General features: G+C 46.7%; 1 protein-coding gene across 2 annotated transcripts in view; it reads left to right on the top strand.

Annotated features, from left to right (window-relative positions):
* Positions 1 to 2536: 2536 nt before the first annotated feature.
* The window catches only part of LOC147022399 (solute carrier family 12 member 6-like), a 120277-nt gene continuing 111002 nt past the window's right edge, over positions 2537 to 11811 (top strand). The window contains exon 1 of one of the 2 annotated variants that reach the window (XM_085893261.1): positions 2537 to 2837. In XM_085893261.1, coding sequence (XP_085749387.1) covers positions 2681 to 2837 — 157 coding nt within the window. In that variant the 5' untranslated portion in view covers positions 2537 to 2680. The remainder of the gene's footprint in view (positions 2838 to 11811) is intronic. The other variant, XM_085893260.1, reaches the window with a different exon arrangement.

Below are 11811 nucleotides of genomic sequence, written 5' to 3'. Positions count from 1 at the left end.
CACACACACATGCACAAACACACACAAACACACTCACACGCACACACAAACACACGCACACAAACACACGCACACAAACACACACGCACACACACTCACACACACACACATGTACACACACAAACGCACACGCACACAAACACACACACAAACACACACAAACACACACGTACACACACACACTCACACGCACACACAAACACACACGCACACACACACACACTCACACGCACACACAGACACACGCACACAAGCACACAAACACCCGCACACAAACACACACGCACACACACTCACACAAACACACGTACACACACAAACGCACACACACACGCACACAAACACACACGCACACACACTCACACACACACACGTACACACACAAACGCACACACACACGCACACAAACACGCACACAAACACACACAAACGCACACACACAAACACACACACTCACACACACCTGAGTTAATTGGTGGTTCTAATTGAAGTTTAGAACCGAGACCATTTCACAGCCCGTTTGGGGTTTCATGTCCCGGGTACCTACTCTTACCCGGTACATACACATTCTCGTCCTGACGATTAATGTCTTTAATTTCACTTCTGGAGAAAAACACAGTTATTCAGGGACGGAGCCAAGCGGACTCTCTCAGGTGGAGGTTTGTGTGTAAAGGTTAAAATAACCTATTTACTTAACGAAAGCTCATTTAATGATCTCATTTACTCCTCCCCCCCAGAACCTCACCAACCCCTTCACGTGGACTCTTCCCACTTCAGTGTTATCCCCCTCCTCATCACAAAGCTGTTTGGGCAGCAGCTCCTCCCCCTTCGTAATCTCCTGGAAGCTCCTCCCCCTTCGTAATCTCCTGGAAGCTCCTCCCCCTTCGTAATCTCCTGGAAGCTCCTCCCCCTTCGTAATCTCCTGGATGCTCCTCCCCTTTGTAATCTCCTGGATGCTCCTCCCCTTCGTAATCTCCTATATGCTCCTCCCCTTTGTAAACCCTATATGCTCCTCCCCTTTGTAATCTCCTATATACTCCTCCCCTTTGTAATCTCCCATATGCTCCTCCCCTTCGCAGTTTCCTATATGCTCCTCCCCTTCGTAATCTCCTAGATGCTCCTCCCCTTCGTAATCTCCTGGATGCTCCTCCCATTCATAGTCCACTATATGCTCCTCCCTTTTGTAATCTCCTATATGCTCCTCCCTTTTGTAATCTCCTATATGCTCCACCCCTTTGTAAATCCTATATGCTCCTCCCCTTTATATTCTCTCTGATGCTCCTCCCATTCATAGTCTACTATATGCTCCTCCCCTTCGTAATCTCCTAGATGCTCCTCCCTTTTGTAATCTCCCATATGCTCCTCCCCTTCGCAGTTTCCTAGATGCTCCTCCCCTTGGTAGTCTCCGATATGCTCTTCCCCTTTATATTCTCTCAGATATTCCTCCCATTCATAGTCTCCTCGATGCTCCTCCCCTTCATAATCTCCTATATGCTCCTCCCCTTCGTAGTCTCCTATATGCTCCTCCCCTTCGTAGTCTCCTAGATGCTCCTCCCCTTCGTCGTCTCCTAGGACCTAGATGCTCCTCCCCTTCATAGTCTCCCAGATGCTCCTCCCCTTCATAGTCTCCCAGATGCTCCTCCCCTTCATAGTCTCCCAGATGCTCCTCCCCTTCATAGTCTCCCAGATGCTCCTCCCCTTCATAGTCTCCCAGATGCTCCTCCCCTTCATAGTCTCCCAGATGCTCCTCCCCTTCATAGTCTCCCAGATGCTCCTCCCCTTCATAGTCTCCCAGATGCTCCTCCCCTTCATAGTCTCCCAGATGCTCCTCCCATTCATCGTCTCCCAGATGCTCCTCCCCTTCATAGTCTCCCAGATGCTCCTCCCCTTCATCGTCTCCCAGATGCTCCTCCCCTTCGTAATCTCCTATATGCTCCTCCCCTTCGTAGTCTCCTATATGCTCCTCCCCTTCGTAGTCTCCTAGATGCTCCTCCCCTTCGTCGTCTCCTAGGACCTAGATGCTCCTCCCCTTCATAGTCTCCCAGATGCTCCTCCCCTTCATAGTCTCCCAGATGCTCCTCCCCTTCATAGTCTCCCAGATGCTCCTCCCCTTCATAGTCTCCCAGATGCTCCTCCCCTTCATAGTCTCCCAGATGCTCCTCCCATTCATCGTCTCCCAGATGCTCCTCCCCTTCATAGTCTCCCAGATGCTCCTCCCCTTCATCGTCTCCCAGATGCTCCTCCCCTTCGTAGTCTACTATATGCTCCTCCCCTTCGTAGTCTTCGAGATGCTCCTCCTCTTTGTAGTCTCCCAGATGCTCCTCCCCTTCAGTTTCCCAGAAGCTCCTCCCCTTCAGTCTCACGATGCTCCTCCCCTTCATTTCCCCAGAAGCTCCTCCCCTTCAGTTCCCCAGAAGCTCCTCCCCTTCAGTTCCCCAGAAGCTCCCCCCCTTCAGTTCCCCAGAAGCTCCTCCCCTTCAGTCCCACGATGCTCCTCCCCTTCAGTTCCCCAGAAGCTCCTCCCCTTCAGTTCCCCAGAGCCGCCATCCACGTCCGTTTAAAGCGTGGCGCGGGAGGGGCCTTCCTCGCACGTGGGCGGTTCTGAGGGAGGATACAAAGATCGCGTTTTAAACACGAAACAGCGGACTTGGGCTTTGTGCTCGGTGCGCGGGACGCCGCCATGGCCGTGCGCTTCGTGGTAACTCCGTCCAGTGTTTCGGACGACAAGGAGGAAGGGAACGATCCGACGGACCGACACGGGGCTGAGGAGACGGCGTCCACCGATCGGTCCTTGGTCCGTAACGGACCTGAGGACTCCGCTTCAAGGAACGCTGCTTGTAAGTAAAGATCGACGGTAGTTTCGGTGATTTAAAAGTTGACCAGCTGTGCTCGTTTGAAGTATGAGAAATCGGTCCAATTTGTGACGGAACAAAGGAAGGACCACGTGGTACCGACCGGATCACCCCCCGGGTTGGTCTCCTGTACGTGCAATGTCCACTCGTCATCAACTCACGACGTTTGATAATTAATGAACGCTTGTAGCATGGTCCTGTTTACACTGTGGTCCTAAATGAGGAGAAACCTTCGAAAGTGAACCCAGTTTTAATAAGATAAACAATCTTAATGTTATACAATGCCCAAGTGTCTGTGCTTTCAGAAAATGTATACTTTGCTATGGGTCCTATGGATATAGTTGCTTACAAAGCATGTTTTTTTTTTTATCCAAACACAGGCTATTTTCCCCATTTTTATAGCTCATTTTTTTATAAATGGGTTTACATGTATGATTGTATATTGTTGTCCAAAATGGTTGAAAATGCATTTTTTTTGTTTGATATATATCATTATACATAAGAATAGAACATTTCCTCGAAACAGTACATTTCTCATGACCTCCTGCATTCCTTGGCACCTTCAAATGTGTAAAATCTCAGATTTTGCAAAATTTCCCCCAGTCATAGTGATATGAAGATTACAAAATGTTATTCCAGAAATTTGAAATGCATCTGACGGAACATCTTAAATAGCAATTTACTTCTGCATAAAGTGATGATTTAAAATGGCAAGTTTCAACATGGATCATTACTACATACCAGTTTTTGGGTTCACTTCCATGATTGGGTTAAAAAAATGTTAGGAAGTACGTAACAAATTGCATTTACCAAGCTGCGACCAAATTACTGGTAGCGATAAGCTTGATTTTATAACCATAGAATAAGTTTACCAAGATGGCCCTATGATATAAAAATCGATACCAAAGGCCAGTTTGTGTTCAGTATACAGAACATCAAAGGTCGTTAGGAAGAACGTAACGTTTTTAGGAAATCTGCACTTTTAATCCCAAGATGTTAGTTTGGTTCATCACACCATGTACTTCTATGGTTAAGTTTATGTGCATATATATATATATGACCTGAATGAACACTGATCAATTTGTTAATTTCATATGACTTTCATTTTTTGGTCCCCCATGTCCTAAATGTGTACATAATACCTTGTTACAAGCGTTAATTATACATGTAAGACGCATCGAGGTCTCGGCTGCAGGACGTTTTGACTAAGTGGTGGTCCTGTGGCCGATTGGTAACTTCCACGAGCGTCCCTTTATGTTACCATGTCTGTGTGATTATGACGACAGCCTTTGTGGTTTGTGACATGTTCGTGGTTGTGCTCACCACAGTCCTCTGCAATGCCCTCCCTGATAAGTTCCCCATTTCACTTCCCTCCTCGTTGGTCGTGCCTTGACACCTGTGCTAAAAGATGAACTTTGCATGGTAAACACTTGCTACACGAGTCATGTGCGCTCGCACGTGCTGTTTGCTGTACCGTGCACGCGCGAGTGCACCAGCCGAGACGTCCTGTTTGCCTTGCTGTTCTACCCTTGCCTTGACACCTGTGATGTCGAGCACCTACGTGTGAGGTGCTGCTACACATGGGCAAGGGAATTCACAACTTGGTACAATAATGGTGGTGGGTTCCAACTACTCTTGCCAAATGGCAGGAGACATTCCGAAGGGCTTTTTCGTACCTCGGTTCGAAACGTGGTCCACTCTGTATCTGACGAGTGTGTTCGAGTCGTGCCCAGAGGTTGCGCTGTGGTTGGACACAATGGCTTGCCTTCTATGTTGTGGTGTGCATGAGGTTTATGTATTTTATTTGTTTTTGTATGCAAAGTCGAGGCTCATGGAGGAGCTAGAACATACAACGTATCAGGACACAACAGAGAGAGACAGAGAGACAGGAAAAAAAACAAAAAAAAAACAAACACACCAACAGTGGGGTTGAGGGACAAAATATATGGAGGCTCGGGGTGGTGGAGGACGCACGGGATGGACAATATGGATACAGAAACAGAAGTATACTCTCAGGAAGGAAAAACTGGAACCTTGGAAAGAGCTGAGCTTGGGGAGGGTTAATGGGGGTAGAAAGGATCATGGTTTTGGATTGGGATGATCTGAGATGGTGAACAGCTGTCTTGAAGATCTGGAGAGAAGAACAAGATTGAAGAGAATGTGGAAGTTGTTTCCTCGGCTGGGAAAAAGAGTAACAAATGAGTGGAGGTGAGTCAGTGATCCTGGGTTTTGGGAGTTTCAGCGGGTGGACCGCATGTGCCCTGCAGAAACCCATGGGGGTGGGAGGACAAAATGGACAGGACGGAGGGTGCAAGACCAGAAAGGGGGTGATAGAAGCCAGAGACCCCACCGACCTGTGTCATGTGAAAGTGATAGGCCCATAGACTAAGCTATATCGCTGGAGATTTCAATGATCAATGGATCTGATGATGTGGTTTATGGTACTTGGCCTCATACTATCACCAATGTGCCTGGGTAATTTTGGCCATGCATGTTGTTGGGGGGGGGGGGAGGTGATCCATCCATTCATCCGTTGGGACCATACTCTGTGCAGAGCGTTGGTGCGGCCTAAGCAGTCTCCTTGGCTATTGGGCACAATCCTGGATGGGTTACCACTCCGACACAGGATACCAGCAAGCACTCATTTTGCCGACACTCTGAAGGATGACAGGCGGAGTCAACTCCACCTGGTATTAATTCAACAGGCGAGGGGGATTTGAACTCTGGATCCATCCTAGGATCCTAAGCCCACCACCCTGACCATTAAGCAAACACCAGGCATATGGGGATGCATCCAGGAATTGTGATCATATCGTAACACCATGTTGCACGATTGCAACAACTTAACAGCACAACTATCAGACAATGTCAGTAAGCTTTCTGTTGATACAGTCAACCGTTGTACACAGATAGTGGACAAAAAAAAAACAACACATGGGCCGTACAACATGTATGCAAAGTTTTGTACGTGACCAGCACGCGTGAAACATGCAAATCTCTTCCTGACAGTCCTCATCGTGCGTGGTGTGTATGAGCTGCGGCTTGAGTCCGGCATGAGGAGCCAGGATGGGGTAATTGTTGGTGCACGTTATGCAAGCACTTCAGTGACGAAGTGACAAAATTACCCAGGAACATCAGAAATTGCTGATGTTTCACAAGGAACTTTCTCAAAGGTGATGACATCCTGGGAAAAAAGAATGAAAGACGTCGTCATTGAAGGGCAACTGTACGGAAGTGCATACTCAACTTGATTCATGGGCATTAGTCTGGATTGTGAAGCAAAACAGGAGAGCGATGGTGGACAAACTGTGTGCGGAGTTGAATATGGGTCGTAAGCATCCTGTATCGTCGAAACTGGTCAGAAGGGAACTTCACAGGTTCGTATACCACGGCCAGGTTGTGATGCACAAACGGCTCGTAACACCTGACAAAGCCCGTTTACAGGTCCAGTGATGGAAGGAGCATAGGCAATGGACTTCCGAGCAGTGGAGGAATGTGATATGGTCTGATGAGTCATCCTTCACCATGTTCTCAACCAATGGACATGTGTTGTGACAGCCCAGGGAGTTTTCCAGCCTCGAGTGCCTGATTCCAGCGGCTTCATAATGGTGTGGGGAGTGTTTTCCTGGCAGAGCCTGGGTCCACTCATTCCATCAGAAGGCAGGGTGGATGCAGCACTACGCTCCCGTCCTGACCGATCATCTGTATCCCATGATGCAGCATTTCTTCCCTGAGCTGGGATGGGTGTCTTTCACGACGACGATGTTCCAAGTCTACAGGGCACGTGTTGCCACCGTGTGGGTTAAGGCACACGAGGACAAAGCTACCAAATTTCCATGACCCTCCCAATCGCTGGACTTCAATCCCACAGAGCATTTGTGGGACTATCTGGAGAAGCACCTGAGACAGCGGTTTCCACCTCCACCAAACCGACGTGAATTGGAGGACTTCCTTGTGGAAGAATGGTGCCACATTCCTGCAGAACAGTTCCAGACCCTTGTTCACTTCATGCCACGTCGTATCCACACCGTCCTGGAAACACGTGGTGGCCCAAGACCCTACCAAGTAACGTTCTGTTGGTGTTTCCAATTTTTTTGGTCCCCTACCTGTACATGAGGAGCAATCTTGATGTCTGTATTTGCAAGGCCAAAACAGACCTGACATCTCGACCCAAGTTACATATTTTTGTGTACGTGCAAAACTTCACTCTGGGTATTGTACGATTTGTAACTCGTCGTATAATTTGCACAGCATTGGAAGTGTGTAGCTTCCCATAATACTTGACACCAAAAAGGAGTGATTGTTTTTTCAAAAAGAATGCAGGAGGTTCCAAAAAGTACGAGTTGGACTTTCCACCTGAAAGGACACGGAGATGTTAACCTGGGGATGGAGCACTCATTTTACGGCAATAACAGCTTGTACCACTCACCATTGGGAAGGTCGCGGTATCACTGTCCTTTGTTAACCCATTATGCACCGGGATATCTGGCTTGCTGTCACAAGGTGAAGCCAATGGTAAGAGCTGATTTAACCAGAATTTTGTACTTCCTGTAACATTTTTCAACCCAATAACCATTTCTCTGTGACGGCTATTACAAATGGTGAGTTGAGAGCAACTTGAGGATTTTCAATAACGTAGGTCAACAGTTTGGGAAACTTCAAAAAAACCCATTATGGGTGACTCTACTATGTACCTGGGTACTACTACTACTTAACACCACCTTGTGTGGTCGGTTGAGGAACTTTTACAGGATAAGTCTTTAATGAACTGACTGGCCAGGCTTGACGTTTGACTGAAGGTGTTTTCGGCAGGAACTTGTAATTTGTTCAAGTCTCTGGAGATAATTCCTCTACCCTCCGTAAAAGGATGCTGTGTGATCTTTAACGTTCACCATTGAAAAATGCTGGCAGCCGGGTGAGTCGGCTTGGAGTCCTTCTGATTGATGACGCACATATTTATGCCCCGTATGTTGAAACACCAGGACGGTTTACATCTGTGTCAGGATTCGAACCCATGCGAGATGGCTCAGAGGCGACTGCTCGTACCTCTCGGCTATTCTGTAAACCCCGCATGTCTACGTTGTAACTGTAATGGCCGTCACAAACTGATAAAGTTTGTTATTTGTAACGTGGTGAGTCTATATTTTATTTATTTATTTTTGTTTCATCCAGATTTCAAGTGAAGAGAATTGTTTGCATGACGTGCGACAACAAGCTCGTTGATTTTACCCTTTGATGTCATTCTGTGTGTTTCAGACTCTGCTTTCAATGTGAGAGACTGTACGGGTGTGTGCATGTAATTTATTTACATTTTTTTCCCTTCGATTTCAGGTTCATTCTGGTGAATAAATGTTTGGCTCTCACTTTTCCATTTTTATTTTGCCATATGTAACCCAATGTTGTCCGACGGGGAGCACACTTACCTTTGAGTGAGATGGTTCCGTGTTTGATTCACGACCAGACTATGAACTTTCTGATTGGTGCTTCATCACAAAGTGCATCGTCCCGGAGATGAGGCATTAAGCCGGGTGTCCCGTCTGCCACCATTAGTCGGCATATGTTGATCCTAGGGTTGGCATCCCTGCCCCGGCCACCGCTGTGAACACTCGAGCAAACTACCTGGTGTTATCTTGGCAAGCTACCCATCCTTGAGACTGCTGCACTGAACCTGCCCTCAGGCAGAATACCAACCGAGAAAGAACAAATTCATTATGACCCCGATATGATATCCAGTAATTGTCACCGTTGAACGTGTCAGCTCAAGGGAATGGTGTTTATAGAAAAACGGATGCGGCTGTGATACTGAGTCACTCTTTTAGGTTACTCGGAGGAAGTAGATCACAGCGTATGTCGGCCAGAGCGAAAGATTACAGTGGAACTAAGCAATATTGAAATGAGCACGAAAATATTGGTCTGGATAATTGAAGAGGCCTAAACTGACTACACACACATTTGTAGGTCATTGATGAGCACGGATGGTCCTGTTGGTCAAGCTTGTAAAGGATCCATTGTATTCTCGTGAGCAATTTGAGACGAACGTTGTGTCGAGGTAATTGCTTGAAGCGAGGCCGACAGGAACCGGCCGTTGATCGTATGCTTGAACGTTTCGGTAAATTTCATGTTCAGTTTACACTTGTGCGTGTAATGTTACAGCGACAATCGGATGCGTTGAGCGAGGAATACATTGAACACACAACCTTTATTTACACTGCAAAACCGACTATATATATATGTTCATCATCATCACACCTGCCTATTTCAGTCCACTGCAGGATGATAGTTTCGCTCATTCCTGTTGAGGGAGTTTTTGCACACCGTGCTTGCTAAGTGTGGGTTGGGGAGAGGGTTGGTGCAGGATTTTGTAGTTTGTTCAGGGAGGGCATCATAACTGCCATAGCTATTATTCACGAAAGTCACTGTGGGATCCTGAACGTCCACAGACTAATGCCAGCAGATGAGACGCCTGGCCTGATGTCTAACCGAGGGACTGCGCACTTTGTGATGGAAGGCCATGCCTTGGAAATGGAAACCCGACTGTTGTTGGGTCAGAAATCGAACCCAGATTTGACAGCTCAGAGGCAAGTGCACCATCCTGTCAGGCTATTTTATTATACAAGCCGGTAGGCGGCGATGGGTCGCCAAGCATGGAAACTATAAGATATAGAGCAAAATGGATGTCATATTGCGGATAGGGAATCACCTTAAGATTATGCTTATCAAATCTCATCCAGTTCCATCTTCTGATGACTACTCGGTATCCATTTGAATGAAAAGTACCGAAAATGCGGTTTGAAATCAGAAATCCCCAAAGTTCGAGGGGGTGCTGTGGGTGAACAGAGATATAAATCGAAAATCCGGCTCGATCATTTGTGCACAATGTATTCCAGATGATTAGTGTGAATTTTCATGACCATCCGACCATAACCCTAGGAGGAGTAGCATTTGGCGCGAAGGCACCTCCAGCTCTCGCATATTATCGATTTTTGCACTAATTGACCTTTGACCCCTGACCTAAGTGAAATCGGTCAATATGTCCTGAGGCAAAGTTATAGTACTCATTGAGTACCATGAACCTGCAAAGTTTAATTCGTATCAATGCACTCACCTGGTCACTAGGGGGCCTTCACTTTTCGCCAATTTTCGCTCAGACCCTAATTGTAGGGGGCGCTGCGGGTAAAGTGTTCCATATATCACAAAAACCAGAATATATTTGATAGAGCATCACCTGTAGATCATTCATGCCAATTTTCATAACCCTACATGGGATAATGGCTTTCGGAATTGATTTCGCGTGTACGGTACCAATTTTGAAGGTTTTTCGGTTATTGCTAGGGTACCAAAGCGTCCCTAGCAACCATCACAATTTCCAAAGCACTGGTTCATAAGATGTACCTTCCGCCCAAGTTTGGTCAAAATCCGCCCACGTTTACTACCAATTATGCTGATGACAAACAAACAAACAAACATCCAAACAAACATCCAAACAAACTGACAGAATTACTGACAATAAGGGTCACCTATTTCGGCAACCCAATTATATTATATTATACCATACCTCTTTTAAACTGTTCCACTGACGAATCATATATTGGTGTTGCGTAAACATTGGTTATTTAATCGAACATTTGTTGTCTTAAAATATTTTTATGTATTGTTAAGTACGAGTGTGTTTGCAGACACTGCATTTGGTTGTCTGGATAAATAAAGGAGAACATTTTCCAAATTGTTGTTGGAAAAGGTAGTGCGTCTGTAGTTCAATATAATCGCCTGATGGTTGCAAGCAAGGTGTGTGTGTGTGTGTGTGTGTGTGTGTGTGTGTGTGTGTGTGTGTGTGTGTGTGTGTGTGTGTGTGTGTGTGTGTGTGTGTGTGTGTGTGTGTGTGTGTGTGTGATTGTGAGTGATGGGGTATCGTGGAAAGTACTACATAATGACTGGCTAACGGGCCGAGGGCAACGCGTGCAAGGTTTAATGTGAATCAAAGCTCGGAGTGCCATTCAGTTATGCCGCTCGGGTCGTTCCTAGCGTGTTCATCGACAGAACACTTGCAATACTCCCGGATGTTATCACATGTATACAAAACATCGAGGAAGGTGGTCTTCAGTGAGCAGTGGGAAGCTGTCCTTTGTCCAGAATGCTGCATCCATCCATCCATCCATCCATCCATTGGGACCATACTCTGTGCAGAGCGTTGGTGCTGCCCCAGCAGTCTCCTTGGCTGTTGGGCACAATCATGGACGGGTCGCCACTCGAACACAGTATACCAGCATGCTGGCACTCATTTTGCCGACCTTGGAAGGATGACAGGCTGAGTTAACCCCACCTGGTATTAAATCAACAGCTGAGCGGGATTTGAACTCCGGACCCTTGGATCCCAAGCCTACCACCCGAAGCATTAAGCCAACACCAGGCATAGAATGCTACATGGTTTTCAAGATGTACTGGGATTGCAGTTTATAGGTATGTGCCGAAACAACAATGACCAAACAGACGCTGGTAGTTTGGTAGTTTGATTTGATGCCTGTAAGTATTCCAAATTGAATCGCTGAATCATTCTGGCTTTCCTCTTTTAATAGGAAAATGAATAATGTCATTGTTTGGAATCACCAGGAGTGGGAAGTCAGAGGATGGTGGTGGGGGAGGGGGGGGGTGATGGAGTGGTTTGCGGTTGGGGGCGGAGAGGTGTTGGTGATGGTGAAAATAACCAGCAGAGCGAATTTATAAGGAAGCTTATTTTGGTGTTTGGCCACAGCTCTTCCAACACCAGGGAACAGAGTGCTATGTGTGACCAATGCTTACTTGGCATGGAATGCCAATTGCAAAACCACAAAAAATTCCATAATTTGGGTAGTGAGGGCATGGTGGTGGGAGGGAGGGGGCAAGAGGAAAAATGTGGTAGATGTCAAAACAGGTATTTTGTTAAAAATATATTGCAGCAATTTGACTGGGTTTGTAGGATAGC

Source organism: Eptatretus burgeri, chromosome 8 (assembly GCF_056783735.1).
Source record: "Eptatretus burgeri isolate ZD-2024b chromosome 8, Ebu_testis_v1, whole genome shotgun sequence".
In the NCBI taxonomy this organism is placed as follows: Eukaryota; Metazoa; Chordata; class Myxini; order Myxiniformes; family Myxinidae; genus Eptatretus; species Eptatretus burgeri.
Note: the sequence above shows the minus strand (reverse complement) of the source record. Positions and strands in the feature narration are given on the sequence as shown.